This window comes from Oncorhynchus mykiss, chromosome 3 (assembly GCF_013265735.2).
Source record: "Oncorhynchus mykiss isolate Arlee chromosome 3, USDA_OmykA_1.1, whole genome shotgun sequence".
Lineage (NCBI taxonomy): Eukaryota > Metazoa > Chordata > Actinopteri > Salmoniformes > Salmonidae > Oncorhynchus > Oncorhynchus mykiss.
The window spans coordinates 21,489,070-21,508,838 of NC_048567.1; the positions used below are offsets into that span (position 1 = coordinate 21,489,070).

Here is a 19,769-nt window from a genome sequence, read left to right on the forward strand (position 1 = left end):
GCCAAAAAATAATTCATGAATGTACACTGTAAACACTCCCTAGTCCCTAGTAGGCTACTGGTGCATGCTGGGATGATCAATTTACTGCGTGAAACTTGATCCCAATGTCCTTCAGACACCTTCGCGTGCCGGTGCCATTTATTCTTCAGTGGATGGGAGAACAGTCACAGCCACTAAAAATAACTCATCATTCTATTACATGATTAACACCCATTCAAGACTTCGTTTTGAAAATGTTAACATACTGAGAGGAGACAGAGTGAGGATCAGCGTTGAAAGACTTAGTTAATGAGAGTGAGATGGTGAGAGAGAAAGTGTGTGTGTGTGTGTGTGGCATAGGAAAGGCATAATTAATGTTGAATTAATTAAAGTGAGATGGTGAGAGAGACAAAGTGATAAAGAGAGGGAGTGTGTGTGTGGCATAAGGACACACACACACTTGGTCCAAGGTCATCTAAACTGAAAGGGGGATATGGTTGGGTATTCTATATCAGGGAGACAACGAGAAAGGCTGTCTTTGTGCTGCTACTTTAAGTGCAGTGTTGTGTCAATGTTCTCAGCATCAGTACTGGGGCCATCAGGGATCTGACGGGGCCGAAAAGAAACAAGTCATGGTCAGAAGAGGCTGAAAATGACCCTTATATCAATCTAATGTGCCTTTCTCTGTGTTACAAACCAAGAACGAACACCATCTCTGCATATGACAATGCCCTTTGTTAAAAAGATGTATAAACTCCATTCATTCCCAGGGTAGGCTGACAAACTAAATGAGCTAATCCGTGGCACCAGTTGGCTTTTTCGGCACATTCTGGTGTGACATTTCTCTCTGGCGGATAGCAGAAGTCTCCCGGTCCCAATGTCCCTGCTGTAGAAACACATGATCTTCTTCTTTAGTATTCACAGGGCAATGTGTTTGGAGAGTGTGTTGACAGCTCTGGAGTGGGGTAAGGTCAGGCTCTGCAGTCCTCTACATCGACTTTCAAGCCAATAGACAATAGGCAGATGGCACATGTAACCTAAACAACACTGGCTTTTCGTGTTTCCAGGTTCAGTGTCATTCCATCTTACTCTAGGTGAACAGCCCATGTGTTTGAGTACTCGATAATGTTTTGACGATTGTTGATTGGTGGTGTTTAAATCTACTGCACTTGCTAAGAGAATATGTATAGTCACTGTGAAATACTGTCTGATAATCTTATCTCATTTGATATTATGCTGTAAGATCAAATGAATGATGATGAATACAGATGATTTATCTGATCATTCTATCATAATCCTATTTCCAACCTTATTACCTCTGATATGTGTGTGATATACAGTACACAAAGTCCTCCTGGATCAGCCTCTCACTTTGAGGCTTTGTCATTACACTTTTATGTGCAAAGACATCTCACTCCCCCACTATGGTCCATGGTGTACTGTACGACACTGTGCCATTATGAATCACAGTCCACAAACAGTGCACACAATGATGCTATAGGGCACTGATTGCAGTCCTCTGGGGCTAGGACACAACACAGGCCAGGTTATTGTGCTCTGTGTGTGGGCTGATTGCATTGGCCATAAAGTGGTATAAAAACAGATCCATCATGGTCAGAGTCAACGTGGTTATTTACTGGTAGGTAGGCCTCTATTACAACCCAGAATCGGATCTGGTTGGATCACTGTTTTCCAAAGAAATGATTGCAATGCTTCTCACCAACACTACAGCCTATTTGAAACAGTAGGTCCGGTATTGCTTATTAAGCATAGGATTTAATGTCTGTTTTTTTCAATACAGAGCATTTATCCCAAGTCCAATTCCACACAGAGCCTTCCATTCAAGCATACATGCTATGTACATTTCCTCCCAAACATCTGTTGTGAAAATTACAGTAGCGTCAATATGGCCATTTTCCTGGTGTTCAAGACGTCAGATAAATATGTTACACTGGACAAGAGTTTAGCTGACATGCCAAACCTGTGTCTAGCTAACAGAATAGAGGGATATTTGGGAGGCCAACTAGAGCCATACAAACAGCAGTTATGAGAGAGGAAGATGCAGCACTGGTGCGATTACTGTGTGAGTTATACTGCAGAGGTTTGTTATTAGTAGGGGAGACTGCCTCGTCTCATTCGTGACAAAACAGTGTGTTGAATACCCATACTTCTCCTCTGGCCTTCTGTGTATAGTTGAGCAATAACAGGCAGCGTCATATTCTGATTACCAAGAGATTACAATATGTCACCGTGCGATTCTATCAGTGGGATAATTGTTTATCATCTTGATGCCATTACGCACCATGCACAAACTGCCAACGTATTGTGATGTGGAATCTGCGTGTAAAATACATTGGATTTTTAAAAAGTAATCAATTGTGGTTTTGAGGGTGAAATTTCAGCCTCAGGATTATGTCATTATGGTAACCATTTTTAAACATAGACAAACCGTGTGTAAAATATGTTGAATGTGTACCTTTAAAACAACGTCAGATCTTCAACATTAAATAATCCACTGTCAGAAAACAATAATAGGCTGGGCAGCACCTCCTACTGGAGAATCTACCCTTTGGTCTCCCATCCAGGGTTTTAAGGTTTTAACCAATCCCAGCCCTGCTTAGCTATGATATTTGTCACTGACTATTACCAATGTGCAATCATGAGAAATATTGTTGGGAAATCTCCACTTAAAACTAAATAGATTCACTGTTGCTATTAAAGCCATTCCAACGGGTAGGTTTAACAGAGCAAATGAAATGTGACCATACTTTATCACTCATATAACATCAATGATGCTATTTAGGCCTGTATAGCATTTGAAAGTCCTCAACAGCTATTCTTTCAATTAAACCCAGAATTCATAAAAAAAATTGACAATACAAACTTAATTTAAGGTGCATTTAAAGTATGATTTCATTTGATTTAGTCCTATTCTTTAACTTTTATTTATTTATTGAGATACAGACATGAATCCAACATATCAATGATTAATTTGTAGACAAACTGGAATTAAAGCCAAACTAAATCAGTGGTACAATGGATTAAGACAGTGGCATAGCTTTAACTATCCAAGCAGTAGATACATCTCCTTTATATGTTGATATTTGGTTGAGTTGTCAACCAAACAGAATTCAATATTACTTTTGCAATAGAGTAAATAGCCTAAAGTTAAGACTATCTTCCAAACTAATGTAACATTCAACCTTAAAATTAGTAATACGTCCATTGGCACATTTTTAGGTTACTGTAACTATACATTTCTTCTTATGTAATCATATAAAACATGCATGTTCAAGATAATATGCGTAGGACCTTGCAGGTCAATGGAGATCTTCACAATTGCTGTAACAATCTGCACAGAATCTCGAACGGCATTAATGTAATCTCAAAAGCAATACAGGTCATTTGGTTCTGCTATTAGATTAATTAAACACAGTGATAACACATTAAACATTAACGTCTCCCGAGTGGTGCAGTGGTCTAAGGCACTGCATCTCAGTGCAAGAGGTGTCATTACAGTCCCTGGTTCGATTCCAGGCTGTATCACATCCAGCTGTGTTTGGGCGGTGCAAAATTGGCCCAGCGTCGTCTGGGGTAGGCCGTCTTTGTAAATAAGAATTTGTTCTTAACTGACTTGCCTAGTTAAATAAAGGCTAAAATATATATATTTATTATTTATTTTTATTTATATTTATTATTTATTTATTATTTATATATTTATTTAAAAACAAAATATCTGACATTGTATTCCCATTTTAACTTTGCTGTGGTTTTAGATGGTTGAAAGTGCAGTGATAGACATTTGGGTGACAATAAAAACCGAAAATCAGACATTGTTTTTCCATTGGAATTTGGTTGTGCTTTTAGATGGTTGAAAGCATAGTGATAACACATTGGCGATTCAACTAACTAATGATGTGGTGTGCCCAGTGGGTACGCTTCTCTCTGATGAGTTGGTTGGTGGACTAAGTGATGAAATGAAAAACAACCATATTAATGTAGTGTATGCTGTTTCTCAGTCGCATGAGGTCTTATTTTACATGAATAATCACTTATCCTATCAAGAGCAATGTAGAATAACTGACGGCACATAAAAACTTTGATGTGTATATGATAATAATGTATGTAATCACGATAAGGATATACATGTTTTACTTTATCTACAGTCATTCATTTAAACCTTGTCTTTTCCAACCCAGGATGTCTGGCAACCTGTCCCTCCTGAGGCCTCCATTAGTGGGTGTCACCGGGTCAATGCAACCCGCCCTCTCAAACATGTCCCAGTTTCCCCCTCTGGTTGACTGGGAGGCGCCCACCTTCACCCGAGCCGCCCAATTCCGGGTCGGCGCCACCTTAATCCTCTTCCTATTTGCCGCCTGCAGCAACCTTGCATTATTGGTCAGTGTGTGCCGGGGGCGTGGCCGGCGCCTGGCTTCTCACCTGCGACCACTCATCATGAGCCTGGCCGCCGCCGACCTGATGATGACCTTTGTGGTGATGCCACTGGACGCCATTTGGAACATCACGGTGCAGTGGTATGGCGGAGACGCCATGTGTAAGATGCTGTGCTTCCTCAAGCTGTTTGCCATGCACTCGTCAGCCTTCATCCTGGTGGTGGTCAGTTTGGACAGGCACCACGCCATCCTGCACCCGCTGGACTCACTCAACTCCCACCACAGGAACAAGAGGATGCTGGGTCTGGCCTGGGGCCTCAGCGTGCTTCTGGCTTTACCACAGGTGAGTTAAAACCCCGGTAGCCTTATTTACTATAAATAGTGTGGCACTCCAAGAAATTCAAGGTAAATTCCTTAAAGTGAAAGTGATTTTGATAATTCCTGGAATGTTGTTGAGATGTTGTGTTCATGCCAAGTGCAGCTCTAGCTGTGGGTTAGTCAAGGCACTTAGAAATGTATATTTACATTTGAGCAATTTAGCAGATGCTTTTATCCGAAGCTACTTAGAGTAAGTGCATTCATCTTAAGATAGCTAGGTGAGGGCCTCCCGAGTGGTGCAGCAGGTCTAAGGCACTGCATCGCCATGTTGCGGTCTCACTACAGCCTGGGGTTTGATCACCGGCCGTGACCTGGAGTCCCATATGGCGGAGCACAATTAATCCAGCATCGTAGGGTTAGGGGAGGGTTTGGCTGGGGGAGCTTTACTTTGCTGATTGCGCTCTAGTGACTCCTTGTGGCGGGCCGGGCGCCTGCAGGCTGACCTCGTCGTCAGTTGAACGGTGTTTCCTCCAACATATTGGTGCAGTAGGCTTCCAGGTTACGGGGGCAGGTGTTAAGAAGCGTCTTTTGGTCAGGTCATGTTACGGAGGACGCATGACTCAACTTTCGCCTCTCCCGAGCCAGATCGGAATCACAAAATTTGTAAGAAAAAGGGGGTAAAAATGACAGCTAGGTGAGATAACCACATATCACAGTTGTCATAAGTACATTTTGCCTCAATACAGAAGTTTTTTTTGGGGGTGGGTAGCGAGGGGGGGAGACTAAGATGTCTTATTTAAGATATTCTTTGAAGAGGAAGGGTTTCAGTTGTTTTTGGAAGATGGGCAGAGACTCTGTTGTCCTAGCTTCAGGGGGAAGCTCGTTCCACAATTGGGGTGCCAGGACAGAGAAGAGCTTTGCCTGGGCTGAGCGGGAGTGTACACATTATCAATCAGTTTGCACAGATGTTTCAAGTACCAATTAACACTCTCGACCCAGTGGCTGTTCGGAGATGACAGGTGAAAGGATGGCTGAGGTCACCAATTGTGACAGATACTGAATTAATTTGGTCAAGGTCAAGCGTACATCTAATACACACACACATACACACACAGTGACGAACGAGGAGGCATTACCTACGATTCTGTTCCTGCATGGTGTACTGTACTCAACTGTCATCTCTGCACACATACTGATGGACCTAAATGGGGATTTAATGAATATAGGCTGGGGATCTCCCTGGCTCTTTGGCACGGTGTTCCTTGAATCAAAAACACAATCCTGTCTGCTGTATCAAAAAAGGAAATTAAAGATGCCTCACAGTGTAATCTTGAATTTGTTTTGGGCTACAACCTATTCAAATTCACACTGCGGGGCATCTTTTTTTTCCCTGTAAAAAAATACATAAATAAATATATTACAAGTCATCTGATTTAGAATGTAGCCTAAGGAAATATAAAATGTACAGTAACATAATTTACTGTAGTTAGGATTATTCTTAGGTATATTCTTGCGCAGTGTGTAAAATGGTTTCAAAGAGTAATGGCATACTACTGCAGCACAACTTCAAAGTAGTACAGGCTTCTCTACATTGTTTGGATGACTTACTTCAAGCGGCAGGACTGTTTGCTTGAATGGGGGAGAGTGTCAAGGTGTGGGACGGGAGGTTCGGGGGGGGGGGGGCACGCGTCCCTCATAAGAATAGATTTATTAATCTGAGTAGACAAATAAGCCTAATTTGCTGTCAGAGTGGCGCCGGGGCTGCTGGGGAGTTTTATCAGTGCACCTGCTGGTAGGCGAGTGATTCACCACAGGGCATGAGCATCTTGAACGTCTCGCCTCAGGCTCTTCCCCTGTAATTTAATTTTCAGGGCTGCAGAGTGCAGAGGGGCACAACAGGATTTACGTATCAGTGCCACACCGTCAGAGATCCCACGTAATCACCACCCCTATGCAGCAGAGGGGCAAGAACAAGGGTGTAGATAGACAGATAGGGATATGCCTTCTGGAGTCTTCCTGGAAATGAGGAGGCATTTCAGCGAGAAATCTTTAAATTCCTGGCATGCTGATATTAGTTAGTTAATTGTGCCCCCCAGAGTGTGAAATGTGATTATATTCCTGAGAAATCGGAAAGTGCAACATCAGCAGTGGGAGGAGGGAGATGTTGTAAAAGCAAGTATTTAAAGACTGAAAACAATCTAACGTTTTATTAATACATGGGGGATTGGAAAACAAGTCAAATTGCATTGTTGCAAAAAGCGAACAACTCTGTCCCCAACTCAGATTGGATACAATTAGTATAAAATCATAAATCAATTCAGTATTTAGATATGTCTGTCATAGTGATTTATGTCCCCAAATAATTTTGAAAGCCATTGCAGAGTATGGATCCACCTTGAAAGTTACTGTGATGCTACTGATCATTGCATTCATTAATCAGAAAATACTTCGGACTTGACTCAGCCACTGCATTTTCTCATTAAACCACCCATTTCTGGCTAGTGCTCTGGCACAAAATAGCAGCCAAGACCTCAACTGAGTTTTATACTTTGAATGTAGATTAAATTATCCCCAACATAACCTAAAGTAGTACTGTAGTATCCCACTGTATTTACAGTAGGTGGATTGTCATGCATCTTAGATGTTGTGGTTGTTGTTACTCAGTGACTTCCTGTTCCCCAGCTGTTCATCTTCCGGGCCATCAAGGCCGAGGGCGTAGACTTCACCCAGTGTGTGACCCATGGCAGCTTCAAAGAGCGATGGCAGGAGACGGTCTACAACATGTTCTACTTCGTCACTCTCTACGTGTTCCCCCTGCTGGTCATGAGCTTCTGCTACACACACATCCTCATTGAGATCAATCAACAACTCCACAGGAACAAAGGTACAAGCTAGCTATTCCAATCTGGCAACCACAATACTTGCATGGCCAAAATGGCAACCTCAGTAGGCCTATATGCTGTTCCAACATTAATTATACATTAACAATGTTCAGGAGAGATCTGATAGCTACATTGGCTTTAGGAAGCTACTAACCAGTGCCATACTTTTCCAGCTGGCGAGTCCTGCCTGAGACGCAGTGGCACAAACATGATCCCCAAAGCACGAATGAAGACTCTAAAGATGACCATCATCATCGTGATGTCCTTCGTGGTCTGCTGGACACCCTACTACCTCCTGGGTATCTGGTACTGGTTCCAGCCGGAGATGCTGCAGGTCACGCCTGAATACATCCACCACGCCCTGTTTGTCTTCGGCAACCTGAACACATGTTTTGACCCGGTCATCTATGGCTTCTACATGCCTTCATTCCGGGCCGACCTGGCCATGTGCTGGTGCTATAGAAGAAGGGACATTAATATGTCGCCCAGGTCTCTGGACCGCCTGTCCACCCACCAGGGCCCCCACAGCGGAGAGCAGGACTCTGACGCCCCCGGTGTGGAACAGACCAAAGAGACTGGAGGTGACGGTAGATGACTGGCGCTGACAGTAAGTACATCTGTAAGGTTGGAGAGCTGAGGGAGAGCAGACCTGGAAATGAGCGGTACCAGGGAGTATGTAGACCGACCTACTTATTCTGTGAGGTGAAGACAGTGGCAGGCTAAACAGCACCGCCAAAATGTCTCCCCTCTGATTGTACGCCCATCTTTGACATTTTGAGGACATTGTTGAAGCATGGGAGGAGGCACTTGAGTTAGGGGTCAAGCCCAACCGGAGATGAAAGGGATAGATGGATAAAGAGACAAAACTATCTTGGAAGCCAAGGGTTCAAATCCTTCAGGATTACCTTACCCAGAAAATATATGTTTTCTGGGCCTAATCTACAGCGATAAGCACCATGGCTAAGGCAGTTCAGAGGTAGACTTGGGAGCCACCCTGATCTTGTGAGCTTACATGAATGGTTTGTTGTTTCCAAGAGGTCCAGAGGGAGGCAGAACAGAACCCACTGGGCTGCAACACGTTTCTGCCAACGTTGGGTATCCAGTTATACAGCAATAGTTAAGCACATGCCATTCTATTTCAATTACTATCAAATGGAAAGGCAAACTCATTTTAAGCGCCGTTCCACAACTTTCTACGAACCATTAAAACCCTTGGCTGTCCCCTGATATATACAGTGCCTTGCAAAAGTATTCGGCCCCCTTGAACTTTGAGACCTTTTGCCACATTTCAGGCTTCAAACATAAAGATATAAAACTGTATTTTTCTGTGAAGAATCAACAACAAGTGGGACACAATCATGAAGTGGAACGACATTTATTGGATATTTCAAACTTTTTTAACAAATCAAAAACTGAAAAATTGGGCGTGCAAAATTATTCAGCCCCCTTAAGTTAATACTTTGTAGCGCCACCTTTTGCTGCGATTACAGCTGTAAGTCGCTTGGGGTATGTCTCTATCAGTTTTGCACATCGAGAGACTGAAATTTTTTCCCATTCCTCCTTGCAAAACAGCTCGAGCTCAGTGAGGTTGGATGGAGAGCATTTGTGAACAGCAGTTTTCAGTTCTTTCCACAGATTCTCGATTGGATTCAGGTCTGGATTTTGACTTGGCCATTCTAACACCTGGATATGTTTATTTTTGAACCATTCCATTGTAGATTTTGCTTTATGTTTTGGATCATTGTCTTGTTGGAAGACAAATCTCCGTCCCAGTCTCAGGTCTTTTGCAGACTCCATCAGGTTTTCTTCCAGAATGGTCCTGTATTTGGCTCCATCCATCTTCCCATCAATTTTAACCATCTTCCCTGTCCCTGCTGAAGAAAAGCAGGCCCAAACCATGATGCTGCCACCACCATGTTTGACAGTGGGGAAGGTGTGTTCAGCTGTGTTGCTTTTACGCCAAACATAACGTTTTGCATTGTTGCCAAAAAGTTCAATTTTGGTTTCATCTGACCAGAGCACCTTCTTCCACATGTTTGGTGTGTCTCCCAGGTGGCTTGTGGCAAACTTTAAACAACACTTTTTATGGATATCTTTAAGAAATGGCTTTCTTCTTGCCACTCTTCCATAAAGGCCAGATTTGTGCAATATACGACTGATTGTTGTCCTATGGACAGAGTCTCCCACCTCAGCTGTAGATCTCTGCAGTTCATCCAGAGTGATCATGGGCCTCTTGGCTGCATCTCTGATCAGTCTTCTCCTTGTATGAGCTGAAAGTTTAGAGGGACGGCCAGGTCTTGGTAGATTTGCAGTGGTCTGATACTCCTTCCATTTCAATATTATCGCTTGCACAGTGCTCCTTGGGATGTTTAAAGCTTGGGAAATATTTTTGTATCCAAATCCGGCTTTAAACTTCTTCACAACAGTATCTCGGACCTGCCTGGTGTGTTCCTTGTTCTTCATGATGCTCTTTGCGCTTTTAACAGACCTCTGAGACTATCACAGTGCAGGTGCATTTATACGGAGACTTGATTACACACAGGTGGATTGTATTTATCATCATTAGTCATTTAGGTCAACATTGGATCATTCAGAGATCCTCACTGAACTTCTGGAGAGAGTTTGCCGCACTGAAAGTAAAGGGGCTGAATAATTTTGCACGCCCAATTTTTCAGTTTTTGATTTGTTAAAAAAGTTTGAAATATCCAATAAATGTCGTTCCACTTCATGATTGTGTCCCACTTGTTGTTGATTCTTCACAAAAAAATACAGTTGTATATCTTTATGTTTGAAGCCTGAAATGTGGCAAAAGGTCGCAAAGTTCAAGGGGGCCGTATACTTTCGCAAGGCACTGTATGTATACACCATGCTGCTTACAGTATGTCACACTGCCTGCTGTCTGCCTACAGCTTGCTTTTTCATGCAACACTGTGTCCTTACAATGCCAGGCTGCATGAGATGATCTCCATAGCCACACATCACTATACAGAACTGTCAAATTACAAAAATAATTACAAATACAGTAGGTGGTCCAATAAAATGGTTGGCCGTTTCACTCAGAAGACAAACAGTCCAGAGAACTGTCACATACAGTGCATGTCATGGAGAGAAACATCATTTGTATTGTACTTATTATTCATGCATTCACTTCAGCCATTCAGGCTTGAAAACCAAAGCACAACTACAGAGTTGAAAAATCTAACAATTTTTTCAGAATGGCACAAATTCCCCGATATCAGGGTACTCATGTCAACATGTTTGCTTTCAGAGCATATTTGATCCCAAATTATAATACACTGAGTGTACAGAATATTAGGAACACCTTCCTAATATTGAGTTGCCCACCCTTTTGTTCTCAGAACAGCCTCAATTCGTTGGGGCATAAACTCTACAAGGTTTCAGAAGTGTTCCACAGGGATGCTGGCCAATGTTGACTCCAATGCATCCCACAGTTGTGTTAAGTTGGCTGATAGTGGATCTCTACTCCGAATAGAAGAAATCCACTCGCAGATGGATACACTGTTGAAGGTATGCACCGGATTGGCAATGATGTTCAGATATCCTGTGGCATTCAAAAGTCACTCCAGTTTTATCAAGGGGCCCAATGTGTGCCATGAAAACATGACTAACTGTAGCCTGTCTGTTGCTGCTCTACAAAATTTGTGTCAGCCTCCTCTGTCCTCTTTCATCAATGACCCTTTTTCAACCACTGGCCTGCCAATGGCTGGATGTCCTTTGGGTGGTGGACCATTCTTGATATACACGAGAGAGAAACTGTTGAGCGTGGAAAACCCAGCAGCGTTGCAGTTCTTGACACACTCAAACTGGTGCTCCCTGCACCTACTACAGTACCCCGTTCAAAGGTACTTAAATAGTTTCCCTTGCCCATTCACCGTCTGAATGGCACACATGCACAATCCATGTCTCAGTTGTCTTAAGGCTTATAAATGATTATTTAACCTATCTCTTCCCCTTCATTGACACTGATTTAAGTAGATTTAACAGGTCACATCAATAAGGGATCATATCTTTCACCTTGATTCACCTGGTCAGTCTATGTCATGGAAAGAGCAGGGTTTTGTACACTCGGTGTATATGGCAGCAGAGTGCAGACATGTGGAATCCATAATGCATCAAGCCCATTAATCGTACCATTGTGCTAAAGGGCCAAGAAGATACTTGTTAGTAGGGTCACAAGTAGTGGGCTAAGCCATAGTCAATACGCTATACAAATCAGTTCTCCTGATCATTCTCCTGTAGCTACGGTATGCTCTGAGGCTTGAGGCAGCCAGATGGATAGTCATGTAAGAAAAATATCATGGGATGTCTGTCCTGGGGGTATACACTATACATATACTGTATGCTCACCTTCTTATGGAATGTTCCAAATATCATATACTCAGAGGTATGAATTCACTTGGCGGTTGTTCCATCCCACCCAAAATCTGTATGTTCCTTAGCCGGTAAGAGTTCCATCCCACCCAGATTTTGGGTGGGATGGAACAACCCCCAAGTGAATTCATAACTCTGAGTATATGATATTCGGAACATTCCATAAGAGTATGAAACAACCTCTCCCTCAACGTGAGCAAGACAAAAGAGCTGATCGTGGACTACAGGAAAAGGCGGGGTGAACACACCCCCATTCACATCGACATTCACATTCACATCACCAACAAACTGTCATGGTCCAAACACACCAAGACAGCCGTGAAGAGGGCATGACAAAACCTATTCCCCCTCCGGAGACTGAAAAGATTTGTAATGGGTCCCAAGATCCTCAAAAAAGTTTGACAGCTGCACCATCGAGAGCATCCTGGCAGGTTGCATCACCGCCTAGTATGGAAACTGCTCGGCATCCGACCGTAAGGCGCTACAGAGGGTAGTGCATACGACCCAGTACATCACTGGGGCCACGTTTCCTGCCATCCAGGACCTCTATACTAGGCAGTGTCAGAGGAAAGCCCTAAAAATTGTCAAAGACTCCAGTCACCCAAGTCATAGACTGCTCTTTCTGCTACCGCACGGCAAGCGGTACCGGAGTGCCAAGTCTAGGTCCAAATGGCTCCTTAACAGCTTCTACCCCCAAGTTATAAGACTGCTGAACAATTAATCAAATGGCCACCCGGACTATTAACATCGACCCCCCCCCCCCCCCTTTGTTTTTACACTGCTGCTACTCGCTGTTTACTATTTATGCATTGTCACTTTACCCCTACCTACATGTACAAATTACCTCGACTAACCTGTACCCCCGCACATTGACTCGGTACCGGTACCCCCTGTCTATAGCCTCGTTATTGTTATTTTGTGTTAATTTTTATTCGATTTTTTACTTTAGTTTATTTAGTATATATTTTCTTAACTCTGTTTCTTGAACTGCATTGTTGGTTAAGGGCTTGTAAGTAAGCATTTCACGGTAAGGTCTGCACCTGTATTCGGCGCATGTAACAAATGAAATTTGATTTGATTTGATTTGAGGTGATGCCTTGAACCTTGTGGGGGAAAACAGACATTTGCCAAATTATACGAAAAAAGACAATTATGCTAATGCCGACACTTAATTGTTTTTACCCACTTCAAGTACCAGACGAAGCAGGGTAGCAAGATAAAGCAAGATAACAAGGTATGGAAATTAATTTAGAATCAATACACAATGTACGTCTGTAAAGCATTGGAATGATTGTAATGTTCAGTGTATAGTATTTGCTGTTTACTGTTGTTCGGAATTCACAGGGTTATAAAGTAACAGGGTTGACAATAACAGGGTTGATGAGTTCATCTTCTAATCAGCCACAAATCCCCTTGTGACAGGGGGAATGGAAGCTTGTTCTGTGTGTTCAACAGGGAGTGGCAACTGAATGCAAGCAAACAATTAAATAAAAACATTTGTTTAAACATTTCTAGCCTTTCTGTCTATGGGGTAACAGAGTTGACGTGTTATGCTCGACCCACTCAGTGTTTCCACCACAAAACACCAGAAAATGCCACCAGCTCACCTGCTTTTACGCTGATTTGACTATTCATTTACAATGTTTCTTTATTTTTATACTGAAAAAGGAATCGTTTCACTATATTAAAACGAGAGTTCAGTTCACGTAACAGGATTGACCTTAAAATGAGGGACATAATACTTTAATTGAATCACTAATCACATGAAATAAATCAATCAATCAATCAAATGTATTTATAAAGCCCTTCTTACATCAGCCGATGTCACAAAGTGCTGTACAGAAACCCAGCCTAAAGCCCCAAACAGCAAGCAATGCAGATGTAGAAGCACGGTGGCTAGGAAAAACTCCCTAGAAAGGCCAAAACCTAGGAAGAAACCTAGAGAGGAACCAGGGGTGACCAGTCTTCTTCTGGCTGTGCCGGGTAGAGATTATAACAGAACATGGCCAAGATGTTCAAACGTTCATAAATTACCACCAGGGTCAGATCAAAAATAATCACAGTGTTTGTAGATGGTGCAACAGGTCAGCACCTCAGGAGTAAATGTCAGTTGGCTTTTCATAGCCGATCATTCAGAGTTAGAGACAGCAGGTGCGGTGGAGAGAGAGTCCAAAACAGCAGGTCCGGTGAACAGTGAATAAATAATCATCTTCAGGAATGACTTTGTCAAAGCAACAAAATAACTAGGGCTTTACAATGATTGTGAAAACGTGGAGAAGTTAGGGGTTAAGTGGGTTTAAATCTTCCAGAAGTCATAGAAGTTGCACATTTATTGAAGGCTCCATGTGGTCTATATTAATGAATCATATCATGAATAATCACTGTGAAAATAGAGCTTGAGAGAGATAAAGGAAGAGATGGAGGAAACCAGTGTAAATTAGAAATCAATGAATCTATGATAGCTGCCAGTGTTAGTGACATGTGGGGGTAACAACCATCCTGTGGTCCATGGAGGCAGAAGAGGTGTGCTGAGCTGACAGGGTTTAGTTCAACAGGAACAGAACAGCCCTCTTATCTACCGGAAGGTCTCTATAATGGCTCCCCATCCAGTTCAAAGAGCCATACTGTCAGACTTATCCTGCTTCATTCACACACACACAAGCACACACTTTCGCAATGTGCTGACATCAGGATGAGGCTGCTCATTAAAAAGGGCAGGTGGTGAGTGGGTGCATGTGCAAGCACGAGCGTGTGCGTGCTTTTTGTTGTCTCTTGATTATTATATTCCAAGAAGGGAAGAGAGCACCAGGCTCAAGGGATATGCTGAGGAATTCTCCCAGAGGCTTGGAAGACTGTCCTGGAAGACCGGAATATGAAATGCCTCCTCCTTCCCAGCTAGTTATGGGTAAAAGCCCACCGGGCACAGACATCATTTCAACGTCCAGTTTTGATTTACATTTGGTTGAGTTGTAACGTGAATTCAATGTGAAATCAACAAAAAATTTCACAATATCATTGGATTTAGGTTCAAAGTTTGGTGAAAAGAAATACTAATTTCCTTTTTGTTGATGACTTTTTGCAAATCTAGTTTTCCACGTCACTCAACGTCATCACATTGAATGTTCTTGTTGAAATGACGTGGAAACAAAGTTGATTCAACACATTTTTTGCCCAGTGTGTAACGAACGTCATAGGTGGAAGAAGGTGAGGACCAAGGTTCATTATTATTTTAATTGAACACTGAAAAATACAAAAACATCAACGAACGAACCCGAAACAGTTCTGTCTAGTGCAGACACAGAGGCAGAAAACAATCACCCACAACCAAAATGGGAAAAACAGGCTACCTAAGTATGATTCTCAATCAGAGACAACGATCGACAGCTGCCTCTGATTGAGAACCATACCAGGTCAAACACAGAAATGGAAAACATAGAAAAATAACATAGAATGCCCACCCCAACTCAAGCCCTGACCAAACTAAAACAGAGACATAAAAAAGGAACTAAGGTCAGGGCGTGACAAGGTGGGAAGTGAGAACATGAATGTGTGAACATGGAGATGAAAGGAATCATTACTGCATGCCATGAGAAGGATTCATCATACCATCTGACACACATAAGAAACATGTGCTAAGATCTTTCATAGGAATAATACTATCTCATTTCATCATTTCCATACTACTATCTAAAACAAAATGGTGACAAAAAGTGTAGGTGTGAGTGCAGACTATATCCCAATCATGCACTGTGCATACAGTAAGGAAGAGATTGACAGCAGTCTTGCACTTACAAACTAGAAAAGTGCACTGTCTGCCATTGGAGGAGGTTGTAGGAACAACATGTACATTCAGAATACTTGCTGTTGAGTTTGATTGATAAAGGTGAAGAAGGCAGAGTGTGGAAGGCCAAGCTGTGCTTTAGAAGAAACAGACTCTCATACAACACCCTGCCGAGTGATTAGATGCAAGGATTCACATTAGGAAAATAACAATGATGCATTACATTAGCGCACGCACACACACACACACACTCCTCCTTGATAATTAAGCTGTCTCCAGTACCATCAAAGTTACTCCCCAGCCGAGTGCTGAAGCGCATAGCACGTAAACATAGTCTGTCCTCTTTTGCAACTCTCACTACCAGGTCCAAGCTGCCTCTGGAAGCAACTTCAGCACAATAACTGTTCGTTGGGAGCTTCATGAAATGGGTTTCCATGGCCGAGCAACCGCACACAAGCTTAAGATAACCATGCGCAATCCCAAGCGTCGGCTAGAGTGGTGTAAAGCTCGCCGCCATTGGACTCTGGGGTAGTGGAAATGTGTTCTCTGGAGTGATGAATCACGCTTCACCATCTGGCAGTCCAAGGATGAATCTGGTTTGGTGGATGCCAGGAGAATGCTACCTGCCCCAATGCATAGTGCCAACTGTAAAGTTTGGTGGAGGAGGAATAATGGTGTCGACTGTTCTTCATAGTTTGGGCTAGGCCTCTTAGTTCCAGTTAAGGGAAATTTTAACACTACAGCATACATCGGTGTGGAAGAACTTAACTGACCTGCACAGAGCCCTGACCTCAACCCCATCGAACACCTGAACATATGAAGTTGAAAACCTGAACATATGATGAACATAAAGTGCCCGACCTCACTAATGCTCTTGTGGCTGAATGGAAGCAAGTCCCCGCAAGCAATGTTCCAACATCTAGTGGAAAGCCTTCCCAGAAGGTTGGAGGCTGTTATAGCAGCAAAGGGGGAACCAACTCCATATTAATGCCCATGATTTTGGAAGGAGATGTTTGACGAGCAGCTGTCCACATACTTTTGGTCATGTGGTGTATCTAGCTACAACCAGGCCTTCCCTGAGAACAATCTTGGTTTCCACTAATGTGATGCTGCATAGGCACGTTAGTTGTATTTATTTTTAATCAGAAAAACAGTTTTCAGCTGTGCTTACATAATTGCAAAAGGGTTTTCCAATGATCAATTAGCCTATTAAAATGATAAACTTGGATTAGCTAACAAAACGTGCCATTGGAATACAGGAGTGCTCTACTTTCCGGCTACCCGGATAAAGCAATAAATAAACTTCAGTTAGTGCTAAATACGGCTGCTAGAATCCTGACTAGAACCAAAAAATTGGATCATATTACTCCAGTGCTAGCCTCCCTACACTGGCTTCATGTTAAGGCTAGGGCTGATTTCAAGGTTTTACTGCTAAGCTACAAAGCATTATATGGGCTTGCTCCTACCTATCTCTCTGATTTGGTCCTGCCGTACATACAGTGCCTTGCGAAAGTATTCGGCCCCCTTGAACTTTGCGACCTTTTGCCAGATTTCAGGCTTCAAACATAAAGATATAAAACTGTATTTTTTTGTGAAGAATCAACAACAAGTGGGACACAATCATGAAGTGGAACGACATTTATTGGATATTTCAAACTTTTTTAACAAATCAAAAACTGAAAAATTGGGCGTGCAAAATTATTCAGCCCCCTTAAGTTAATACTTTGTAGCTCCACCTTTTGCTGCGATTACAGCTGTAAGTCGCTTGGGGTATGTCTCTATCAGTTTTGCACATCGAGAGACTGAAATTTTTTCCCATTCCTCCTTGCAAAACAGCTCGAGCTCAGTGAGGTTGAATGGAGAGCATTTGTGAACAGCAGTTTTCAGTTCTTTCCACAGATTCTCGATTGGATTCAGGTCTGGACTTTGACTTGGCCATTCTAACACCTGGATATGTTTATTTTTGAACCATTCCATTGTAGATTTTGCTTTATGTTTTGGATCATTGTCTTGTTGGAAGACAAATCTCCGTCCCAGTCTCAGGTCTTTTGCAGACTCCATCAGGTTTTCTTCCAGAATGGTCCTGTATTTGCCTCCATCCATCTTCCCATCAATTTTAACCATCTTCCCTGTCCCTGCTGAAGAAAAGCAGGCCCAAACCATGATGCTGCCACCACCATGTTTGACAGTGGGGACGGTGTGTTCAGGGTGATGAGCTGTGTTGCTTTTACGCCAAACATAACGTTTTGCATTGTTGCCAAAAAATTCAATTTTGGTTTCATCTGACCAGAGCACCTTCTTCCACATGTTTGGTGTGTCTCCCATGTGGCTTGTGGCAAACTTTAAACAACACTTTTTATGGATATCTTTAAGAAATGGCTTTCTTCTTGCCACTCTTCCATAAAGGCCAGATTTGTGCAATTTACAACTGATTGTTGTCCTATGGACAGAGTCTCCCACCTCAGCTGTAGATCTCTGCAGTTCATCCAGAGTGATCATGGGCCTCTTGGTTGCATCTCTGATCAGTCTTCTCCTTGTATGAGCTGAAAGTTTAGAGGGACAGCAAGGTCTTGGTAGATTTGCAGTGGTCTAATACTCCTTCCATTTCAATATTATCGCTTGCACAGTGCTCCTTGGGATGTTTAAAGCTTGGGAAATCTTTTTGTATCCAAATCCGGCTTTAAACTTCTTCACAACAGTATCTCGGACCTGCCTGGTGTGTTCCTTGTTCTTCATGATACTCTTTGCGCTTTTAACAGACCTCTGATACTATCACAGTGCAGGTGCATTTATGCGGAGACTTGATTACACACAGGTGGATTGTATTTATCATCATTAGTCATTTAGGTCAAAATTGGATCATTCAGAGATCCTCACTGAACTTCTGGAGAGAGTTTGCTGCACTGAAAGTAAAGGGGCTGAATAATTTTGCACGCCCAATTTTTCAGTTTTTGATTTGTTAAAAAAGTTTGAAATATCCAATAAATGTCGTTCCACTTCATGATTGTGTCCCACTTGTTGTTGATTCTTCACAAAAAAATACAGTTTTATATCTTTATGTTTGAAGCCTGAAATGCGGCAAAAGGTCGCAAAGTTCAAGGTGGCCGAATACTTTCGCAGGGCACTGTACCTACATGTACGCTACGGTCACAAGACGCAGGCATCCTAATTGTCCCTGGAATTTCTAAGCAAACAGCTGGAGGCAGGGCTTTCTCCTATAGAGCTCCATTTTTATGAAATGGTCTGCCTACCCATGTGAGAGACGCAGACTCGCTCTCAACCTCTCAGTCTTTATTGAAGACTCATCTCTTCAGCAGGTCCTATGATTGAGTGTATTCTGGCCCAGGAGTGTGAAGGTGAATGGAAAGGCACTGGAGCAACAAACCGCCCTTGCTGTCTCTGCCTGGCCGGTTCCTCTCTCTCCACTGGGATTCTCTGCCTCTAACCCTATTACAGGGGCTGAGTTACTGGCTTACTGGTGCACTTCCATGCCGTCCCTAGGAGGGGTGCGTCACTTGAGTGGGTTGAGTCACTGACGTGGTCTTCCTGTCTGGGTTTGCGCCCCCCTTTGGGTTGTGCCATGGCGGAGATCTTTGTGGGCTATACTCGGCCCTCTAGTGGTGTGGGGGCTGTGCTTTGGCAAAGTGGGTGGGGTTATATCCTGCCTGTTTGGCCCTGTCCGTGGGTATCATCGGACGGGGCCACAGTGTCTCCTGACCCCTCCTGTCTCAGCCTCCAGTATTTATGCTGCAGTAGTTTATGTGTCGGGGGGCTAGGGTCAGTCTGTTATATCTGGAGTATTTCTCCTGTCTTATCCGGTGTCCTGTGTGAATTTATGTATGCTCTCTCTAATTCTCTTTCTTTCTTTCTTTCTTTCTTTCTTTCTTTCTTTCTTTCTTTCTTTCTTTCTTTCTTTCTTTCTTTCTTTCTTTCTTTCTTTCTTTCTTTCTTTCTTTCTCTTGGAGGACCTGAGCCCTAGGACCATGCCTCAGGACTGCCTGGCATGATGACTCCTTGTTGTCC

The 19,769-nt window shown here is 42.9% G+C and overlaps 1 protein-coding gene across 1 annotated transcript; it reads left to right on the top strand.

The window, feature by feature from the left end:
- Nucleotides 1-4,089: 4,089 nt before the first annotated feature.
- LOC110513414 (gonadotropin-releasing hormone II receptor-like) lies at nucleotides 4,090-8,205 on the top strand. The gene is made up of 3 exons (XM_036964154.1): nucleotides 4,090-4,716; nucleotides 7,374-7,575; nucleotides 7,747-8,205. Exons 1-3 carry the CDS (start codon nucleotides 4,090-4,092, stop codon nucleotides 8,166-8,168), a joined length of 1,251 nt encoding a protein of 416 aa, XP_036820049.1. The 3' UTR covers nucleotides 8,169-8,205.
- Nucleotides 8,206-19,769: the final 11,564 nt, after the last annotated feature.